At 43.8% G+C, this 22,724-nt stretch overlaps 2 protein-coding genes across 10 annotated transcripts in view; one reads left to right on the forward strand and one right to left on the reverse strand.

The window, feature by feature from the left end:
• Positions 1–3,248: 3,248 nt before the first annotated feature.
• Positions 3,249–20,100, forward strand: LOC134980211 (fibrinogen-like protein 1). 7 transcript variants are annotated; one of them, XR_010190352.1, is made up of 9 exons: positions 3,249–3,335; positions 11,093–11,208; positions 11,937–11,961; positions 13,381–13,472; positions 13,814–13,934; positions 14,169–14,354; positions 15,235–15,547; positions 19,406–19,488; positions 19,720–20,100. XR_010190352.1 is itself a non-coding variant. In XM_063946916.1 (8 exons), exons 2-7 carry the CDS (start codon positions 11,140–11,142, stop codon positions 15,534–15,536), a joined length of 795 nt encoding a protein of 264 aa, XP_063802986.1. In that variant the 5' UTR covers positions 3,249–3,335; positions 11,093–11,139; the 3' UTR covers positions 15,537–15,547; positions 19,720–20,099. The 7 variants fall into 7 exon arrangements, 6 of the variants coding, with proteins under 6 accessions (XP_063802986.1, XP_063802985.1, XP_063802988.1 ...); XM_063946916.1 differs by lacking the exon at positions 19,406–19,488 and having other exon boundaries at positions 19,720–20,099; XM_063946915.1 differs by lacking the exons at positions 19,406–19,488; positions 19,720–20,100 and having other exon boundaries at positions 15,235–15,697.
• Positions 20,101–20,486: 386 nt separating this feature from the next.
• The window catches only part of LOC134980213 (uncharacterized), a 48,183-nt gene continuing 45,945 nt past the window's right edge, over positions 20,487–22,724 (reverse strand). For all 3 annotated transcript variants that reach the window (XM_063946923.1, XM_063946922.1, XM_063946921.1), the window contains one exon: positions 20,487–21,092. In XM_063946923.1, coding sequence (XP_063802993.1) covers positions 21,073–21,092 — 20 coding nt within the window. In that variant the 3' untranslated portion in view covers positions 20,487–21,072. The remainder of the gene's footprint in view (positions 21,093–22,724) is intronic.

Here is a 22,724-nt window from a genome sequence, read left to right on the forward strand (position 1 = left end):
ACCAGAGTCTAGCTACCATTCAATAGAATGTTGGAGATTATTGACAGCTAGAACGGATTGGCTACTATGGCAACACCTCTGCTTTAGAAGGTTTGATAAATTGCCCCCATATCACAATGCATTGCTATGAAGAGATTATAGGGGGAATTCAATTAGTTGTGAAAATTTCTCAGTCAGGTGGGAAAATTGGAAAAGAAAGTCTCTAAAAGAAAGACGCAGTCACTGAGGTTCCTACCTGTAGTGAAAGTTCCTTCCATGATGTAAAAAAAAGATTTGCGCCAGAATAGCTTCATATTTTATGTCGCAGTGTATCCTCTACCATCATGGCTTCCAGACAAGGAATAATATGTGGAGACGACAAATAAATCCTAGTATATTACCCTCTATATGATAAGTGGAAAATATGGAGAGGGGTAACAATAATTATACAGGTGGGGGACAGAGTGGGATTCCAAAGATGGAATGAATGAAAATGAGTTCCTTACAAAGAAGATCAGTACACCTTGCATCCAAAATTGCTCTCCTGATTACACCGTGTCCACATACATGGCATGACATAAAAACAATAAGTGGCAGGATGGGGAATTATCCTTTGTAGAATATGGGTCATTTATTTCACAAAAACATAGATCTTAAAATGATCCCTGGCTGGGGCAAAACGAGGAGATGATGGCAGACAGCATGGATGTAGAAATACACAAAAAGTCCTGGAACAACCTAACACAAACCCACTGTGGAATGGAAATAACCATTAAGTAATAAAAGAGAAAACATTCCAGCTGACGCGTTTCACTTTCAACACACAAGGAGTCTTTGTCAAGGATGATGAGCTGTGTGGCCTGGAGCCATTTATAAAGGCCTCAAGTCTAGGCAATGCGTCATGCTGTGGGCATTTCCAACCTATGAATATAATCAGCAATACAGAAAATGTATATAACAGGATATACAAATAGGCATTCTATCAAAATATCCTAACCTGTGACACAACAAACTTCAGTCAAAGGGTTAGGGCGCCCTTGCTACTCCGGGGGTAGTGAGCTGAAATTATTATACCACGCCCATCAGCAGAAACAGAACGGGTGTGGGATGGGGTGAAAAGAATTGAATACCGCCCTTATAGTCTAAGTTACAGTGTATGTAACGCTCACTTTATTTACCATAGTTGACGGTTAGATGTAGGATATTGTGAAGCATAACAAGTCTTACCTGAATACTGCTATAAAACAAAGTGGGGATGAACTGCAGAAGATGACACTTCCTCTGGTGCACGTACACTTGTACATCACACATAATGCACATTGCAAGGTACACAAGGGGTGTGTCAGTTCCTTATTGGCTGCTGTGTTACATATAGGATGGGTGCTCAAATGTAAACACTAATGGAAAGATATCCCGGCTGGAGTTACCACCTGTCCAGGCTTCCTCCAGAGTCCAGACAGTCTGGGAATCACATGATTTGTCCGAAGTCTGGAGGCTTGGAAATCCTGGATGTGTAGTATGAGTACATCATGTCCCCTCTGCTGATTTGCTTCCTCTGCCCCACTGCCTACCCCCCCTGCCCCACTGCCTGCCTCCTCTGACTGTTCTGAGGGCAAAAGTAGATGGCAAACAGGGGCCACCACACATACACACAATACTGTAATAGTATACAACAATCTGTGTTCTGTTACGCCACCAACCACATGAACGCGAGCCCCGCAATGGCTTCCAGAGCAGTGGTGGGACAGATTACTCAGAGAGCAGGACCAGGAACAGGGGTGAGTAGAGTAGGCATGTGCCAGGACACGGCAAGGTGAGGTGACATATAGGCTGGGTCCATTTACTAGTGTAATTATAGAGCACACTAAGTCACACAGTGGCTTCTGGTTTGTGTGTCAAGGCAGGGGGAGCAGGGATGGCATATAAAGATTAAAGTGGCATGACTTGAGTGGCTCTGGGCTGACACGAGGGCATCATGACATATGATGAGCTCTCTCTGATTCGATGGCATATAAGGGGGCTCTAGAATATATAGGAGCATTGAGGGTGTCTTTGGGCGTATGAGAGAGATTTGGTGCCACAGGGCCTGAAGGGGCGCTGCAACACAAAGGCATATGCCTGGAATGTTATACACATGGTCATGGGGGGATGGGTCTGTGTGAGAAGCGGAGATCTCTATGATGGGGGGATCTGACTGAAGGGGAGAGATGTGTAAGAGGGAGAGAGCTGTGTTGGGGGGTCTGAGTATGGGGGCGAGGCAGAGAAGTGTGCGTGGGGGGATGGGTCTGTGTGAGACCTGCCAATCTAGCAGGTCACTCATTTCACCCACTGGGTGAAAAGAGCGACCCGTCTCCCACCGCACGCTCAGCACACATCGCGCTGTGCTGAGCGGTGGGAGAGATGTGTGCTGAGCGGTTCGCTCAGCACACATCTCTCCCACATCGGCCCGTGAATACGAGCCTTTACAGTGTACGTCTTGTAAAACACAATACACATACAAATCCTGAAAAATATCAGTGTCTTTTCTTCAACCAGTACAGTGTGTCTTACAAATTTAGGTGATCATTGACATTTGGATATATGTCATTTTTATGCCACGCCTCTCAGATGTAGCAGTTCACGCCCGCGCTGATAGGTGTTACTTTCACATAGGGATGGGCATGGTGGGTTACCCATCGATGGTGTGAAACCATCTGCAAGGGAACCATCAATGGTTTCACCCACTGATGATTGAATCCATGCTTGAGTTCAGACGGTTGAATCAAATTGACTGAGGTACTAATTAAGTCACCTGTGCTTAACCACTGATATCCTTAAAACATGGACTGTAATAGGAAACTCTGACCTAAAGTGCTTCTCAGACTTATAGTAAATGACAATCTCTGGGTGGGATAAAGAGTCACGCCAATCACAAGGCTAAGATAAAGCATTATTCCGTTCACATGAAGAAATGTGTGAGGTGGAGTGTAAAACATATATTAGATGTAAATATACGATTCTAAGATAAAAGGTAAAGCATCTACTACAAATATATAATTATAATATATTCCTAAATCATATATCAATATACATATCATGGAAAGGCATATATAGACAATTGTACCGGCCTGTCCTGATTCCCTGCAGTATTCGTTCCCCTGCTGCTCCTCTGAGCCTGTTCTCCGGCCAGGTGTCAGGTAATTGCCATCTCGTTACCAGCATGGAGCACACCTGACACCTGCCTATTTAAGCCTGTCTGATGCAGTTCTCATTGATTGTCATTTGTCTCTGGATACTGGTATTGCTGTGTGCCCCTGTGCTGTGTGTTCCTGCCAGACTACTCTCAGATCCCAGAGGAGCTACTGACTACTCATCAGGTTGCTGTCCTCATGTATTAATATGGAACATGTATGATATCCTGGTGACTGGGGTGCTGGCTGTCAAAATACTGACCGTGGTATCCCGGAGGTGAAAATCCTGACCGTTCCTCAAAAGATGTACTAAACCCCCCCCCTCCACCACCTTTCACGCAGCCTGACCCTAACTCTCTCCCTGCAGTCTAAACATAAAGTATCAACCAATCAGCTCCTTAACTATCATTTTTCAAACACAGCCTGTTACATGGCAGTTAGGAAGCTGATTGGCTGTTCATTTATCACTCTTTGGTGCAGATGAATTAAGCCTGGAGAAAAGATAAAGCAGTGGAAGGTGATAACGCACCAGCCAATCAGCTCTTAACTGTAAATGTACATATTGGAGCTGATTGGCTGGTGCGTTATCACCCTGCACTTATCACTGGTTTATCACTTATCCAGGCTTACTACATCTGCCCCTTCATTAGTCTCCACTTTATCACTTTTTAATGCTTAATACAGGTGGACCATGGGTTGTGATTGCCTCTAATTGGATTTTCCATATAACAGCCACGGCCAAGACTCTCCAGTCATGTCTTATGCTGCACTCAGCGGAGACCATCCAAGTGTCTATGTGGAATATAAGTGCTGTTACTGTGTCCAGCTAAGGGGCTGTGCTGCTGTCACTGTGTCCAGCTAAGGGGCTGTGCTGCTGTCAGTGTCCAGCTAAGGGGCTGTGCTGCTGTCAGTGTCCAGCTAAGGGGCTGTGCTGCTGCCACTGTGTCCAGCTAAGGGGCTGTGCTGCTGTCACTGTGTCCAGCTAAGGGGCTGTGCTGCTGTCACTGTGTCCAGCTAAGGGGCTGTGCTGCTGTCACTGTGTCCAGCTAAGGGGCTGTGCTGCTGCCACTGTGTCCAGCTAAGGGGCTGTGCTGCTGTCACTGTGTCCAGCTAAGGGGCTGTGCTGCTGTCACTGTGTCCAGCTAAGGGGCTGTGCTGCTGTCACTGTGTCCAGCTAAGGGGCTGTGCTGCTGTCACTGTGTCCAGCTAAAGGGCTGTGCTGCTGTCACTGTGTCCAGCTAAAGGGCTGTGCTGCTGCCACTGTGTCCAGCTAAAGGGCTGTGCTGCTGCCACTGTGTCCATCTAAGGGGCTGTGCTGCTGCCACTGTGTCCAGCTAAGGGGCTGTGCTGCTGCCACTGTGTCCAGCTAAGGGGCTGTGCTGCTGCCACTGTGTCCAGCTAAAGGGCTGTGCTGCTGCCACTGTGTCCAGCTAAGGGGCTGTGCTGCTGCCACTGTGTCCAGCTAAGGGGCTGTGCTGCTGCCACTGTGTCCAGCTAAGGGGCTGTGCTGCTGCCACTGTGTCCAGCTAAGGGGCTGTGCTGCTGCCACTGTGTCCAGCTAAGGGGCTGTGCTGCTGCCACTGTGTCCAGCTAAGGGGCTGTGCTGCTGCCACTGTGTCCAGCTAAGGGGCTGTGCTGCTGTCACTGTGTCCAGCTAAGGGGCTGTGCTGCTGTCACTGTGTCCAGCTAAGGGGCTGTGCTGCTGTCACTGTGTCCAGCTAAAGGGCTGTGCTGCTGTCACTGTGTCCAGCTAAAGGGCTGTGCTGCTGCCACTGTGTCCAGCTAAGGGGCTGTGCTGCTGCCACTGTGTCCAGCTAAGGGGCTGTGCTGCTGCCACTGTGTCCAGCTAAAGGGCTGTGCTGCTGCCACTGTGTCCAGCTAAGGGGCTGTGCTGCTGCCACTGTGTCCAGCTAAGGGGCTGTGCTGCTGCCACTGTGTCCAGCTAAGGGGCTGTGCTGCTGCCACTGTGTCCAGCTAAGGGGCTGTGCTGCTGCCACTGTGTCCAGCTAAGGGGCTGTGCTGCTGCCACTGTGTCCAGCTAAGGGGCTGTGCTGCTGCCACTGTGTCCAGCTAAGGGGCTGTGCTGCTGCCACTGTGTCCAGCTAAGGGGCTGTGCTGCTGCCACTGTGTCCAGCTAAGGGGCTGTGCTGCTGCCACTGTGTCCAGCTAAAGGGCTGTGCTGCTGCCACTGTGTCCAGCTAAGGGGCTGTGCTGCTGCCACTGTGTCCAGCTAAGGGGCTGTGCTGCTGCCACTGTGTCCAGCTAAGGGGCTGTGCTGCTGCCACTGTGTCCAGCTAAGGGGCTGTGCTGCTGCCACTGTGTCCAGCTAAGGGGCTGTGCTGCTGCCACTGTGTCCAGCTAAGGGGCTGTGCTGCTGCCACTGTGTCCAGCTAAGGGGCTGTGCTGCTGCCACTGTGTCCAGCTAAGGGGCTGTGCTGCTGCCACTGTGTCCAGCTAAGGGGCTGTGCTGCTGCCACTGTGTCCAGCTAAGGGGCTGTGCTGCTGCCACTGTGTCCAGCTAAGGGGCTGTGCTGCTGCCACTGTGTCCAGCTAAGGGGCTGTGCTGCTGCCACTGTGTCCAGCTAAGGGGCTGTGCTGCTGCCACTGTGTCCAGCTAAGGGGCTGTGCTGCTGCCACTGTGTCCAGCTAAGGGGCTGTGCTGCTGCCACTGTGTCCAGCTAAGGGGCTGTGCTGCTGCCACTGTGTCCAGCTAAGGGGCTGTGCTGCTGTCACTGTGTCCAGCTAAGGGGCTGTGCTGCTGCCACTGTGTCCAGCTAAGGGGCTGTGCTGCTGTCACTGTGTCCAGTCCCCTTTGTCTAATTCTATCACAGTGATGCTGCACTGACTTCGCAGGCTCCACCCAATGTGTTCAGTGTAACTTCGTATTTGTCAGCTAAAAATGTATGAAGGTTCTTTATACTGTGCACCTCACCCCAGTACACTGTAGTACCCCAGTGTGTGTGCGTAAAAGTGGTCTGACTCTGCAGTGAGAGCAGAGCAGCTAGTTTATAAAACTAAACCTATATATAGATATAATATACTCAGTATATATATTTGCTGTGTGGCAATGTTTCTTAGATGTACTATAATAAACTGCCGGGTGTTTGTGCTGCTGCTCTGTCGCTTAGTAACCAGTCAGCTCGCTGCAGCCTTTGGCCTAAAGCGTTTAAAAACAATATTGTGGTCAGAATAGACTGGAAATTAATGTTATTGAGGTTAATAATACCGTAGGAACAAAAAAGCTCGTGTGTACTGCTGTCTGACAGGCGACATCAATGTTACTTTACTGCATACATGTCGGCTCAGCAGGGGAGCGGGGCAGGACAGTGACGTGCATCGGGGGGGTGGTGGAATGGGGGCAGGGTTATCGCGGCACGTCATTTAAGCCACACACCCTGCTCTGTAATGCCACGTTAGCTGTGACTCAATTCAGCAAGAATCGTGTCATTGACTGCCTGGACCGCCCACTTTACTCACTAAGTGGGCGGCCGGGGAGGGGGGGGACTTTAAAAATCGTGAGACTTGCCTTCTGTTGCGGGGGACCGGGAGGGTCACCTGATTTTCGGGAGCCTTCCGCCCATTCCGGGAGAGTAGGCAAGTATGCTTTACTGTCCATATTAGTTCACGGCTAGATAATGTGGGTAAGGAGTAAATATGAAAGCAGGCTGTACCAAGTACATAAGCTTTGTAAACCGTGCACACTTGTCACTGTAAAAAATAAATGAAAATACATTCTGCCATGGTCACAGTCAGCACAGACGGACAATAAATCTTCCCTTTAGCCCGTGAACCAACTAATGTCAAGTGACTGTGTATATGCAACACACTACAATTTTCTAGGATATTAAATGACACTCCCTAACTTTCTCCCTCCCACCAGGTTTGTGCGTTTCATTGCACCCCCTGTACTGCAGCATTCCCTGTGATGGAGCGCGCATCGCCCCGCTATAATGAAGAGCAGTCAAGTACAGCTCGCGCTTTCCTCTGCGTAGGTGGCAAGAGGCCATTACTGTTCTGCGACTGCATGTTACGTATACTTGCTGACATTCTGGGGGTAGCCTGGTCTCCACAGCGAGAGTGTGTGATGGGGGAACGTGATGCTGAATAGGGGGCGACACTGTGGGTGTGTCTGTGTTGCTCCCTGACGAAGCTGCCATAGGTGCAGTGAAACACGCGTGTAGGGCACAGCGTGTCCACGCGTTTTCAGTGTTTAAAGCTATGATGCATATATAAATTAACATGAGATGTTAGCTGGTAGTTTAGTGATAAGGAAAATGAGCTACAATAGATTAGATGAATAGATATCCTTGTAAACCATTTGAACTGAGCAGAGCTACATATGCTGATGTCTGTATGTTATATTCAAACTTGTCTATACAGACTGTTCTGATTGAAGACAGTCAGTCTTAGTACAGACCTCAGAGTATATATGTGTAGCTTCACATACTAAATCACTGTGAATATCAAGGTGCCTTCATACCACTGCAACATATACAGATAATAGTGAGGCTACAATACAAATAGCACTAATTATTATACTGCAACAATTGATAACATCCAGTAGCATAGTGGCTGCATGCTCTGAATAAGACATATTAAGGGTCATACTTTGTATCAAAGAAGTCAGTCACACTTAAAGTCAACAGATAAACACAGGTTCTAATAGTAACCTGTAGCAATTACTGGCAAAGCAATCTGTCACTCTAGATTCTGCACTTGCAGCTGTACATATTAAAGTACTGTGAATATTAAAACACTTTCACACCATTGCAATATATATAGCCAACAGTGTGGCTGTAACTGGAATTATATCAATTGTTGCATTGCAACAATTGGTAACATTCAGAAGCATAGCAGCTGCATGCTCTGAATAAGACACATTAAGTGCCACATATTGTAGCAAAAAAGTCTGTCATATCAACAGACAGACACAGTAACTTGAAGTAACTACTGTTGAAGCAGTGTGTGAGAAGCTCACAAATCCTATCAATGTATATTAAATTTACTATGATACAATAACTACCAGCAATAACAGATACCTTAGATTCTGGGGAATATTGTAAACTTGAATATATAATTCCATCCAATAATAAATAATTGCAATAAAATACACATTACTCTGAGTCCAATAAATTTGGGTCTATTGAACATATATATGGGTTACTCGGCATCAAGATAAAAAAATTTCTTTTTCTATTTTTTGACCCATATGGGTGAATAGGATCTATCCCCTACTGCTACTTGAGAGTACTATGCATGTAGATCACCTTTATTTAAAAATTGAGACTACTATACAGCATAAACAGCACTATTAGCCAACTAAATAAGGAATTTGTTACGATATATGGAAGCCTGTGCTGCAAAGGAATCCACAGCATAGGTGAACCTACTCCTGTGCCACAGATAGGAAATAAACTATGGCAACTGGTATGCACAATAACTGACGCACAAGAAATAAACCGTATTTATAAACGGTCTGCTTTGGAAGTATAACTGGGGTTGCAACGCCCCTAATATAAGCAGTTTTTTTCGAAATCTGTGCAACACAGTTGGATGTCACATAATTAAATAACATTACTGTATAAGACAGTTGCTTTCTATGCAAGGAGGGATTGCTATACCCCTCAAAGCAACGCGTCCCCATGCACAAATAAATAAACCGCATTTATAAACGGTCTGCTTTTTGAAGTATAACTGGGGTTGCTACACCCCTAATATAAGCAGTACCTCCGAAATTTGTGCAACACAGTTGGATATCACATAATTAAATAACATTACTGTATAAGATAGTTGCTTTTTATGCAAGGAGGGATTGCTATACCCCCCAAAGCAACGTGTCCCCATGCACAAATAGATACTCCAATAACATTGATAGCCAGTATGAGAGGCTCTCAGTATATGAGGAATTAACTTTTTAGGGGGTATTAGATCTGTGAACACACTTCTAGAGGACTCATAGTTACCGTAATTGTTAATAAAACAGAGTAACCTGTATTTGGAAGTTTCATACCATATATGATCCCTAAGTACCTGAACTCAGAGTAGCGGATATCGACACTATAGATACTGATAGTGGTCGACATTATATGTATGTACCGACTCTATAGATACTGATAGTAGTCGAATAATATTGGATGGATATAGAAATACAGATGGTATTCATACCAATACAGTAACCCCGAATATAAGGATTCACTCCTAATCACACGTGGACACGCTTTTTAAAATCTTTATTCACAACTTTTCAATCTTTTGTCTAGATTCACTTACCTGTTTGTCCGTGATTTTAATTCTATGTTTCACTGTAGTTTGGGAAAATGAATTAATCATATTCATATTTTAATACATATCAAATAAGTTATAATTTAGAATTAGTTTCTTCCAGTGCGTCGACAATACAGAATTCCTTCTTTTTCCTTCAAACATTCTAGTTCTGACATACTGTAGTTGACTGCACCCCCTAATTAAATCAACATTGTGCATAATACTGAATAGGGGCCATGTGAGTGAATGTATGGTGATGAATCACATACATTCACCCAGATTCTTACAATATTGATTTTTTGAGTGTGCAGATATCCAGTCTCTTGTCTGTGTGGCCACATCATTGCTGCCCCGCCCCCTCTACACAATGCTGAGGTTACTAGAGATGTGAGGCAGGGGGCGGGGCCATGATGCAATTCAGAATGAATCACATCATGTCCTGAAGATGGCTCACAGCATGGCGGAAAGAGGGCCCCAAGCGTCTGGCCTGTATCTAGCATATTCTCTTTATGGCACAGGGCACCAAAAACTCTTGTTACAGCTCTGACATTCTATGTACTCTTCAGTGACCATATAACAGTTGTTGTTGTTGTGTGTTCATGTTGTGACTTGTTAGAGATTGGCTTGTGAATGAGGTATACTGTTATATAACTGGTCTCAGTCTCTACCCTGCGTGGTGCTATTGTATATAACGGGATATCCCTGAGGGGTTGCGTCTTGTGCCGGAGTGAACCTGTCCACGGTATTGGAACTGCTCAGTAGGAAATTTTCAATTTCTTATATTAATGCTGCAAACTATTACACAAGATGTCTGAGAGTGAGGTATGCCTGAGACATAATGTTATATAACTAGCTGCCTTTAGGCGGCACCTACTGAATCCTTTAGCATAATCCTATATAATGGGATTGTGGGTAAGTATTGTATGTTATACATAAGTGACTGGGTTATTGAAGCTACTCGGTCAGTAATTTTGTTGCACCTCGCTCTCGAGAAAAAATATATATAGATATATGATATATAGGAGATAAAGGGGATATATAGGAGAGATTATAAAAATGGACGTGTGTATATATATGTGTATATATATATATATATATATATATATGTGTATATATATGTATATATATATATATATATATATATATATATATAAAAAAAAATTTCTAGCATTACTCTACTCTGGAATGCCTGGAGCACTTTACACCAACCTTGGTACATATGATTTACAATCTGGAAAAAAGTACTGCGGGGGTGGGAAGGGGGTGACATGTAAAGATCCATAATTCTCGGGTCGCTGAGATGAATAGTCACACTGTCGATGCCGTTTTGGCTTGCGGAGGGGGTGATCCCGGGAGGTTCCCAGCAGCGGGCGTCCCCTCCGGGTGCTGCTAGCTGCTGCCCTGCTGGGGGATGGGTGATCTTAGCTTACCAGGAAGTCCTTCAAAATGACCGTTGTACACACAGAAATATTGAAATTCCATAGCAAAGCACAGGTGTTCAGCTAGTGTATACTTAAAATACAGATAATGTATAACAGGGTTAATATAACAGCTTTTACATGTATGGAAATGCTTATTATATATATTTTCGTTTTTTTTTGTTTTTTTCGTTTTAAAATCTCATTGTCCAAATTTCTTCTTCGACATGAAAACATCACATTGAATTTGACTGCACTAAGATATAAAAAGGAAACAACAAGCCTATTTGATTTCAGGTGTATAAAAAATGACACACCTCAACCTATACAGCTGGATGTTGCTGCTAAGTCTATACTGGCTTCAAGCTACGTCACAGGTAAGTAATGCAGAGGTTCCCAAACGCGGTCCTCAAGGCACCCCAACAGGCCAGGTTTTAGGTATATCCGTGGCTCAGCACAGATGGTTAAATCAAATTGACAAAGGTGCTAATTAAGTCACTTGTGGCTAAACATGTATATATTTAAAACCAGGAACATTGGGGTGCCTTGAGGTCCGCGTTTGGGACCCATTCTAACTGGATGACGATGCAAAATGTAATTATATTCTGTTATATAGCCTTTGACACTTGTTACAATTCTCAACACTATTTGTATTTTTCAGTCGGAGCAAATCTAGCTGGAAATGTTTTATTCTCTTTACTAGTCTTCAGTAAATTTATTTTAAAATTTACAACTATTTGCTATTGGCAAAATTTGCTAGAAATCAATTTTCAAGTTGCGTAAAAGTTCCGTTCAGGTTTAACGCACAGTACATATATGCAAAATAAAAAGGATTTATATTATGGTGGAATCTTGTAACTGTATATTATAGGTTATCTAGATCAGGGATGGGGAACCTTTGGACCTCCAGCTGTTGTTGAACTACACATACCAGCATGCCCTGCAACAGTTTTGCAATTTGGCCATGGTAATACTGTTGCAGGGCATGCTGGGATGTGTAGTTCAGCAACAGCTGGAGTGCCAAAGGTTTCCCCATCTCTGATCTAGATAGAGATGACGGACGTGTAATTAGAGATAACAATGTATACTGTTTTTCAATCAACAGACTCTGGGAAAACAGAAGGTGCAAGGTAACACAATCCTTTTAATAGTAATCTCTTTGTTGTTGTCTTGTAAACAGAATAGACTCTAATTCCAGTGTCTATCAAAACGGACACTCGAACAAATGAACTAGGGTTGCGGCCAAAGGGTTGGGGAGAGGGGAGACTGTGGGCGATCCTATTGGGATCACCCGTTAGTCTGGGTGCCCATGAAGGGGGAGCTGCCTGCGGCCGCTATCTGCGGGTAATCCAGCTGGCAGCTGAGGGCTGGCTAGATGGGCTTAGTCCAGTGGCTGCTGAAGCGTCAGCATCCAGCACCTACTGACATGGGGGGTAATTCAGACCTGATCACAGCAGCAAATTTGTTTGCAAATGAGCAAAACCATGTGCACTGCAGGTGGGGCAGATGTAACATGTGCAGAGAGAGTTAGATTTGGGTGGGGTGTGTTCAAACTGAAATCTAAATTGCAGTGTAAAAATAAAGCAGCCAGTATTTACCCTGCACAGAAACAATATAACCCACCCAAATCTAACTTTCTGCACGTTATATCTGCCCCCCCCCCCCCCCTGCAGTGCACATGGGTGGTCATTCCGAGTTGATTGCAGCCAGCAACTTTTTGCTGCTGCTGCGATCAACTAGTCCACGCCTATGGGGGAGTGTATTTTAGCTTAGCAGGGCTGCGATCGCTTGTGCAGCCCTGCTAAGCTAAAAAATTTCAAACAAAAGTAGACTAGGCCTGGATATATTTACCCTGTGCGACGATCCCTGCAATGCTGGAGCCGGCTCTGACGTCAGACATCCACCCTCTGTTCTCCTGGACACGCCTGCGTTTTCTTCACCACTCCTTGAAAATGGCTCCAAACGGTCTGACGCCCAGGAACGCCTTCTTTCTGTTAATCTTCTTGCGGTCGGCTCCGTGACCGCTTTCTTCCTTGACCGCGACGGAACCTGGCGAACCCTGTCATCGGGCAACAACACGCATGCGCAGTGCGGCTGCCGCGCATGTGCATTCTAGACCCGTTCGCACCGCAGCGTCAAACCGCTGCGTGCGAATGGGTTAAAATGACCCCCATGGTAGCATCAGATGCAACAGTGTTGGGGAAAACCCAGCCTGGCATATGTTTTTTTTTCTCTAATCCATAGCACTCGTACATCCGCGGTGCCAGTGGTATTGTGACCACACTATTTAAATGATAAAAACCTTACAAATTTAGCACTTTCCTAAGAACACTGTAATCTGAATTCAAGGATTGTTCCAAAACATTGTAATATTCACAGCTATTCCCTATATAAGCGTTATTAGGTGATTGCTGAATTTGTATGATATATTTTATACTGATCTGTCATTTAAATGTACATCCATGAATTTCAATATTGAAACACACGGCTATGGCCCCGTACCAGAATGGAATAATTGCACAATTGGCATAAGTTACCTTGTTCCATAGGATCTGATTGTTCTGATATCTGGAAAAGAGACCTAAACTCACCCAGTGGAATCTACACCATAAAACCAGTTGGAGCATATGCCTCTTTTCAGGTGAGACAATCCACAGAGCCTGTGACCTAACAAAACAGTGATGTATAGTAAACTGTTACACACTACATGGTTCAGAATCGACTGTATACACACATACACACAGTACATAAAGGATCAAGTAAGTGGAAAGCCATTAAATTTAGTGGATTAAGATTTTCTCCTATAATCTGAAGCATGCATAAATATGCAAAATTACATCTGCATGCTACGCCTATATATGGGCACTCGCTGCACCTTAAACTTCTTTACATCTAGCCCACTACCTGTGTGTTTTAAAATATAGGGAGTTGCTTCGCATAATTGCAAAGCATTAAACTAAAAATATTCTGCTCCCCCTGCAGGTGTTCTGTGAAATGACAGCGACCGGTGGTTGGACCATGATACAAAAACACAATGGAGAGGACGGGTTGTCTTTTGACCAAACGTGGGCTAACTATGAAAAGGGATTTGGAAGTCTTGGAGGTTAGTGGCTCGTACTGTAATGCCACCCTTATGACCGTATTGATTTCAGTGTTATCCATGCCACAAATTCTGATTGTTTTAGTGTAACAAGAAGAAAACACATTGACTGTTCTATCTATTTATGAACCTGAGGGACCGTTCTGATCACTGGTTGAAGGTGTGACCTGACAGTCACTGTTTTTTTTCCATACATGTTCTCCATCATACTTGATTCCATCTCTTGTGGTGTTGAAGGTGAGCACTGGCTGGGTCTCGGTTACATTTATCGCCTGACCCAACAAAAACGCAGACCCTGCACGCTGCACATCAGCCTTGGGGACTTTGCCGGTAATGAAGCATACGCAGAGTATGGACCCTTCAGTGTTGGGGATGGCAAAGACTTCTACAAGCTCTCAGCAGGAACCTATTCAGGCACAGCGGGTGAGTGGCCACAGAGTAACTGTTTTCTGGGTGCTACCAACAGAATGTGGAAAGGGTCTTGACTACAGCAACCTTCTCTGCACTGGATAGTCCCCTCTAATCTATTCTCCATGCTGCATCTAGGGTCCTCTTCCACTACACCACAGCCACCTCTCTCCTCAGCCAAGCCCTGCACTGGTTCCCCTTCCCCCTACAGTATCCTCTTCAAACTCCTCACCCTCGCATATAAGGCCCTCTAACTCCTCTACTTCCTGCATCTCCGTACATACTTCCTCCTGCCCACTATGGTTGGCCAATGACAATTGTCTCTCCTCCACAGTTTACTGCATCTCCTTCCTGAATACAAGATTTCTCCTGTGCCACCCCCTACACTGGAACAAGCTCCCCTATTCTCTAACTCTCCCCCACCTTACATAGCTTCAAACCTGTGCTGAAAACCCACCTGCTCATCAAAGCATACCCTTCCACCACATGACTGTCACATCAATTACTCCACCCTTCAGCTTCAGCCATGTCTTCCTCTCACTTCCTGCCCTCAGGTCCCCATACTCTAGCTCGCTCCTTACACTATTGGTTTGTCTCCGCCTTCACCGTAGAGTGTGAACTCCTAGAAGGGTCCTACTTGTTCTTGCAGCCCTCTTCTCTTGCACACCAATTACAGTATACCACCTCAGCTGAACACGCTTTCCAGTTGTATTGTGTACGGAGAATTGTGGTGTTGCTTATTTTACTGCAATATTATGGTTACTGCTGTGCTTGCTTATTTGGTGCTGCAAACCACTTGTTGCACCCTATAAAGTATAATAAAGGACTGGACAATTGCCCTAATGCTACAAATTAGTAGCGACTCATGGGTCTCATTATATTCCTCACACTGCAGGCGATGGCTTCCGTGGGGACATCGGAACGAAAGCAACCAATCAGCACGGCAGCTATTTCAGCAGTTGGGACCAGCCTCATGACGGATGTCACCCAGTGTGTTCCATCGGAAGCCTCTTGTATCAGAGCTGCAGTTCCTATCAGAATTCTGGATGGTGGTTTAATGCCTGTGGAACAACAAACCTGAATGGTGACTGGCACAGTCCACCGAACAATATGTACTGGATGTCTTCATTGTCCTGGTCAACCTGGAGACCCTACGAGTCCCTGAAATTCAGCAAGATGTATCTGATTTACAATTAGTGGGAAAACGTGTGGGTATCTACGCATTATGTATTTTCATTGCATCCGTATCTTTATTTTTGTTCATTTCTATATTTGAGATACTGTTTTTGGTTCTGTGTAAAGTATCATTCTTTACAAAAAGAAAGTTGTTTCCCACTTAATACTGTGGTTTGTGGGGGTGGGGTGGGGGTGGGGGGTTGATTTGTAAGATGGATGGGGGATAGGGAAGTGTTAGAGTATTATAATATGTGAATGCCAAATTATAAACTGGGAATTATTTTCAATGTAATGGCCATTACCTTTTGTACTTTATAAATGATTTAACGGTTCAGATTTATATCCATATACGTCTAAAGACCAGAACCTAGAGCAAGATAATTCTATAAGTAGCGTGTGGGTATCTATTGGTGATGGAAGGCATGATATCATGTAGGGGCGGATTGGGACGTTTAAAGTGGCCGTAGAAATACTTGTGTGGTAGGTGCAGACACGTTTTTAGGAGGCTGGTTCCAATCCACGGGAAATGTGCCACCAGTGTGGGTGCTGCTAGGCAGATGAATGTGTGTAACCAGTACGCAACAGGTCTGACTCAGCTGCGTCTGTGTATCTTTTATAGCTACATTCATGCCAATAGCAGTACCAGCCCTTCCCTTGTGTAAAGCTGTATGATTGTGCAAGCACTGAGCATCTTCAGAGGCAGAAATCCCACTTAGTGCATCTTTAGACGCAACCAGCAGTCGCACAATTATGACTTGGACCAGTCTCATGCTTACTGTAGACTCAGTTAGTTTACCCTCCAATGTAAGTTATTATACATCTGAGTTTGCGTCGCTTCCGGAACATGCCCATTAGATAGATATCCATCAGTCAAGAATACCTAAAAACGGCACTCACTGTAGTAAACGCACTTTAACAATAAATAATAGGGTTTTAGTTCACAAACTGATCAAAGCATTTAAACTTGATGCCCAACAAGATCCAAAACCCCATTATTAATGTATTAAAGTGAGTGCTGGTGTTATATATATATATATATATATATATATATATATATATATATATATATATATATTATACACACACACACACCAATCTAAAAGGCAAAACCAATCTTTGGCACTTTGGAGTGTAAGTGATGCAAAATTGTGCAGTGTGCTTTATCTGGGTACACGGCCTAAAGATTTTTGTCTGGAAAACCGATAAAAACAATTGTTTATACAAATTGGTTAAATCTTTTTGATTTAACAAGTTGTACCGACAATTTATCAGTTTTCCAGCGTTTCGGAGTAAATGGTTGATACTCTTTTGCTCCCATACATTACCAGATTTTTGTTTCCACTAGAAAGAAATCTTCAGGTTTACATCAAATGGGCCTCGTATACAATGAGTGCGATTTCCAGAAAGCCTCAAACTGGGCAACAGAATACTAAATAGGGAATATAGATTCTTCTGATCATAGTAATCCTAATAGCCACACTTGCATTCGATCCAATGCTTTCTGTCCAAAGGATGCGTTAGTCAAGTCATAGTAGTGTGCTCAAAATGGAGGCTGTAATACTGTGTGGTGGGACTACTTCCTGTATGGCTCGTTCAAACAGGAAGTAATGCTTTTAATACACCTGGGTCCATATTGTGCATGCTGAAACAACTTTTAACATTTGTAAACATGGAACTTTAATAAGCAGTAGCGATCTAAAATCCTCTCTAGAACATAATGAATCAACAGGACAGGTGCCAGGACTTTAAGTACTAATTCCCAACTAGTGCATCATTTCCTGTAGAGATTTGGTATAGGGCACATTCCTTGTGGCCCTGTTTACTTGTGGTCTGTGTGGCTTTATTACCATAGAGAGCAGCATGTCCGTTGGTACAGGACCGTAAAAAACAATGTAGAAAAAACATTGATCACCTTTGTAGCAGCAAAATAAATAGTAAATTATCTCCAATATCATTATTAAAATCAAACCCTCTCCTCCCTCCTGAGGAATCACAGGAGTTCAATATAAAACTAAATGGTAAGAAGCAATGAAAAGAGTGAAGTGTGCAATGGTAGCCAATCAGCCACTACAGATATTATAGAATGCACTTAACATATTACTTCAAAGCTGATGGGTTGCAATGGACAATGAAGCTATCAACAAATCCGTGTTTGCAGATCTCCCACAACTGTGATTAATGAATAGCAATCAACCAAACGTATGCTAACAGCATGGTGTGACAGAACACAGAGGTCTGTCCTAGCCCATGCTGGCTCTATAGCCGTGCATTGTCTGGGAGTCTCTTACCGCCTACATTCATGGATATTGTTGCTGGCCCAGAAGCCGGCCAGAGAATGCTTCCTGGCTCCTCCGGTTATTTTATAACACAATTGGAACGGCCAGAGAGCATGTTCTGCCTGCATCCCAGCAAGTACATGCAGAGCAATGATGGGGGCTGTCCCAAATTGTACAATGCCAGCTCAGTCCATCCTTCCCTTGCACAATAGATTATTTACAAGAGGCGGCATCCATTTTATAAGGAGAGCATCCGTACAAGTATAACCAGCTGTTCAGCTATCCCAAACATTACTCCAGGATTGTGGCAGTAGATTAACTCTACCCATAAATAAACATAATAAAAAAAAACAAATATATTAAAATTGTTTTCTTTTCACTATTTTTCTTTTTAGATAATTTTTTTTTTTTAAATTTGGTAATGGTAGCCCAAGTCCAGCCTTGTGTGTGTGAGAGACCTGGAAAAGCTGAGTTGCCCATGTGTAAAGTGGACCAGTATTGCCCAGAGACGTTGTTAGTCTCCTATTAACGGTGCCACAGTAACATCGGGTAACTGAGCAGTGATATAAAAATTTTCATTACATTAATCCGCTATACAAAGGCTTTACTATTCGACCTGTGTCCCCTTTGTGAGTGTTGACATTTTAACTGTAAAACTTAACGCTACATATCGCACTACATAAGCGATATATGGGAAAGAGGAGAGGTGTGATATGGTCTCTGAAGGGGTAGTATATAGATAAATGGCACAGATTAAACCTATTTAATGAAATGGAATAAGAATGCTGATGAACGTATATTTTGTTAATGTTTCATTTGTGAGTAGGAAAGTTAGAAGAATGTAATGCAGCTAGTGCAGGGTAGTTTGGGGACAAGAGACCAGGGTGTGAGTGGGAGTAGAGAAGATTTAGATTAGGGACGCTTGTGGAACTCACAACACGGTCCTATGGTCAACATCAATGTTGTGGCCTTCTGTGATGAGGTTAAGATTGTGGTACATCTTGCTTCTTTCTATTGATATTTGGTTCACAGAGTCCCATCCTCTCCATGACATCGACTTGCTCAATGTCAATAAGACCACTCTAACAGGCCATGGTCACTAACTCCCCCCTCCCTTATCACTGCCTAATCTTAACCCACCCCCAACCATAACCCCTAGCGGTGGTGCCTAAACCTGGCACCCCTGCTATACTTACCTATTCCAGCGTCTGGGGTTGACCTGTTCGGGATTCCGGCGTGTGTTCTGATGGGGGTTGAGATTCCGCCATCAATATTCTGACGGCTGGGATGCAGATAGCAAACCCTTGAAACCTGGTGCTTTCTTGTACATGGTTCAGGTTTATTTTAACAATGGAGTCTTTTTTTTTTTTTCTTCATGCAAAATGTGCTAGCGTTTTCTGGAAATTATTTTCTGTATGGTGAATTGGGTGAGCAAAAGTTATCTAATTTCTGTTAAGTTCTTTGTTTCTCGCAAGGTATTTCTGTGAGACAGTTTTAACAATATACTTACCCGTGTTAGAGATATATTCTATTATTGTTATTTGGAGTTATTATTAATGCTAGCAACGTTATCTGCTGTACTTCACTATTTGGGGTTTTGGCTATTCAAAGCAGTAGCCATGGCTACGGACGCTGACAACCTACGCACACAATCCGGATGTGATGCAGTATCCGCAAGTGGACCTGCCGTGCGTGAGGTGAGGATCTTATGATAGCTGTATTATACAGGTAGGCTTATTTGCAGTTTATGTTTTATATATTCTTCCTGCTAAAGGATTGCATTCAGAAATGTTGTTCGTGTCATTCTTCATGTCCGCTTGAGTGTCACTAATTTTGCCAAGTGTATATATAATAAATACCACGTACAAATGATCGGACACTGACAGCAAATAGATCAACAAGATTTTAATAATGTCACTACTTTGTAGGGCCACCACATGAGGTGATGACTGCAGACTCCCTTCTCGGAAAACTGGCCACAAGTTCCTGGACAACAGCAGGCGGTATGTTTTGCCACTCTGCCTTAAGTATAGTGACCAACTGCGACACTGAAGATCGAATCATCCTAGAACACACTTGTCGATCCAATTCGTCCCAGAGACTCAGTGGGGTTAAGATCTGGACTCTAATCGTCGCCCTGGAAACTTGACATTGCGCAGCCTACAATGATCCCCCATTCAAACTCTGCTAGCTCCTTCCAGCAGGCCATTTCGTTAGCATACGATCCAATCGGTGCTCCTCTACCTGTTTCATACCTTCACGAACACGTCTGCTGGTGCATGCGCGGCTGGGGGGGGAAGGTGGAGGGGTGTTGGGGTTGGTGTCCAATGACTTTAGTCTACATAATGTACGCGTTCAATAATGTGTAGACAAGACAAATAAAAAGCAGATCTCTATAATGAGGACCTGTACCTAAAATTATTTGTGTAAGGCTTATCTGATAACGAGAAAATACTATTATTCCTCACGAAGTCCCGGCAGTATTTTAATCAAGAATCCAACATGCACACGACACATAGACATAAAAAAAACAAATGTACATCGTCTAATCCTAAATTATTTACATGCAGGGCCGTAACTAGTTATGTGCGTAGAGTCGGGAGCGCTGCTGGCAGCACTTGTCAACTGAAAAAAGGGGAAAAGGTTTAGCGCATGTCTGACTTGTTAGTATGAAAATAAATCAATATATAATTAATTTGATGATAATATTCATGTGTTTATTTGTAAAAATTTTCATTTTAAATAATACTCCAAATGAATCACAATTAATATATACAAAAAATATAACATTACAGGTATACAATAAATATCAAACAACATAAAAGTCAAAGGAGAGACTCCCACTAAAGAACCATTACATGCACGAAACGCATTTGGGACAGAGCATAAGGAGACCAGTGGTTACAAAGCAGCTGCACGGAGCAGACTTTCTGAACCTGCGGTGACGTCAACAGCAGTCGGCGGCTAGACGCACCCGGCGATAACAGAAGGAAAAATCACAGACAGGGTAAGGTAGGGTCAGTTTACCTGGACTATCACTAAACCTAAATACACCAATTCTCCCCAATTCTTTTTCCCTGCTGGTGTCACTAATAACATTTATTTTCCCCCCTGCTTATACATGTTCAGTAACATTAGTTTTCAGCGCCCATATCTATTTTACATATATTAATCTTAATAATTGGGCTGCTTAGGAAAAAAACAGCGCAGAGCAAACATCCTATAGCAGCTTTAAGTCCCACTGGATAGATGGTGTCACCAAACACCATAAGATAAACAGATCAAGACGTTGAGCTTGAACCTAAAATATATATATATAAAAAAAAAAAGAACATTAAAATATGTAAACAGACAATTCATAAGCATCTTTAGGGGATAACAACCATCTAGGGCAGTGGTTCCCAACTCCAGTCCACAAGTACCCCCCACAACAGGTCATGTTTTAAGGATTTCTGTTTGGAAGCAGGTGGAGTAATTACTGACACGGCAAAATGGATTTACTCACCTGTGCATGATTAAAGAAATCCACAAAACATGGCCTGTTGGGGTTACTTGGAATGGAGTTGGGAAACACAAGGGGGGGGGGGGATTCAATTGTGGGTGAAGAGTACAAATTGCTATGACATTTAAACGCCGGCAATGGCACAGCATCTATCACTTTTCGCCCGCTTGGCTGAATCCCAAAATAACTCAAAAGTGCTCGCTATCTTATGGCGCAGCAAGCAGTTTTTTTGTGAGTTGGGCCACTGTAATGTGCGCTTGATGTCACGCTGATTTGTCTGGGAGGATGTCTTCGCCCGTAGTGGAATTCCTCCCCTAGAGTTTAGTTTGTGCATAATGAAGAGCACAGAGAAAGCGAGTAAACACACAAAATGTATTAAATAACCATTAAAAGGAAAATAAGTAGTTTTTTCTGTCCAGTAGGGTCCCCCCAAAAAATATAGTGAACTATTAAAATTGGAAGTGGACCATTCGACTGTCACATACGAGACAGTCAAAAAAGTTTTAACACTAACTAGACTTATTTTTTTGGCAGAATTTTTTTTTTTATCCTTCTCTCCGTTACACCCAAAACAGTATTGCAAAATGTAGATGTCACATAGGAAAAAAGCCAAGTACACTACCGTTTTGGAAAATAAACTTGTCGATAATTCCCCTTAGCTCCAAATAAAGAGGCTGTGTAATGTATTTATATTTTAAAGAAAACATGTCTCAGGGACAGGGGACTCATTGAGATTGGCTGCACTGTCAGACTTGTATAGTAGATTTCAAAACTTTGCTATGGGGTCCACACTTTTCCAGTTATGCCCCTGGTGGAGATGGTTAATTTTTAGGAGTGTTCATTCATGTGCAAAAGGGATTAAAATTTGGGCCAGCTCTGAGCTGGGACATCATCTTATACATCTAATGGAACGTGTGTTGTGTCTTCCAGGTGCACTTTGATGGGGAAGTGCTTTTCTGGACACACTTTTCCAAAAGTTAACACGAAAGAAAAAACATTTCAAGTATTTTAGGAGAGAAATATTGTTTTTGGTGATGGAAGATTGGACTTTTGGGGGTACATTCAATTAGGTCGGATCCATTCCGGCATGCATTTGTCGGCATGGATCAGACAATCTCATTTCAATTCAACTTTTAAAAAGTCGAATTGAGATGAGGGACCCAGGAGGGGGAGCCGCGGGCAGATGGAGGAGAGCAGCGGGACCTCACTTGCTGGAACCGGGTGGACGCTGCAGTGAGCAATCCTGCTGCAGTGCTGCTCTCCCCTGTATACCCGCGGTTGTGCCACGTCCCCCCCCCTCTCCTCTGGGTCCCACATCTCATTCCAACATTTTTTTATGTCGGACTGAGATGGTCGGAAACGGGGCCAAATCCTGTCAAATTTGACCCCGTTTCACTCAAAAGTACGTCAATCGGCAGCTATACCGCCGAT

The sequence above is a fragment of the Pseudophryne corroboree genome, chromosome 12 (genome assembly GCF_028390025.1).
Source record: "Pseudophryne corroboree isolate aPseCor3 chromosome 12, aPseCor3.hap2, whole genome shotgun sequence".
NCBI classification, from domain to species: domain Eukaryota; kingdom Metazoa; phylum Chordata; class Amphibia; order Anura; family Myobatrachidae; genus Pseudophryne; species Pseudophryne corroboree.

Bases quoted from the DNA above. Each gene is read 5' to 3' on its own strand.
- LOC134980211 (XM_063946916.1), top strand. From the start codon at position 11,140: ATGACACACCTCAACCTATACAGCTGGATGTTGCTGCTAAGTCTATAC. The intron at 11,209-11,936 runs GTAAGTAATGCA...TTCAATCAACAG, and splicing joins GGCTTCAAGCTACGTCACAG to ACTCTGGGAAAACAGAAGGT. The intron at 13,473-13,813 runs GTGAGACAATCC...CTCCCCCTGCAG, and splicing joins GAGCATATGCCTCTTTTCAG to GTGTTCTGTGAAATGACAGC.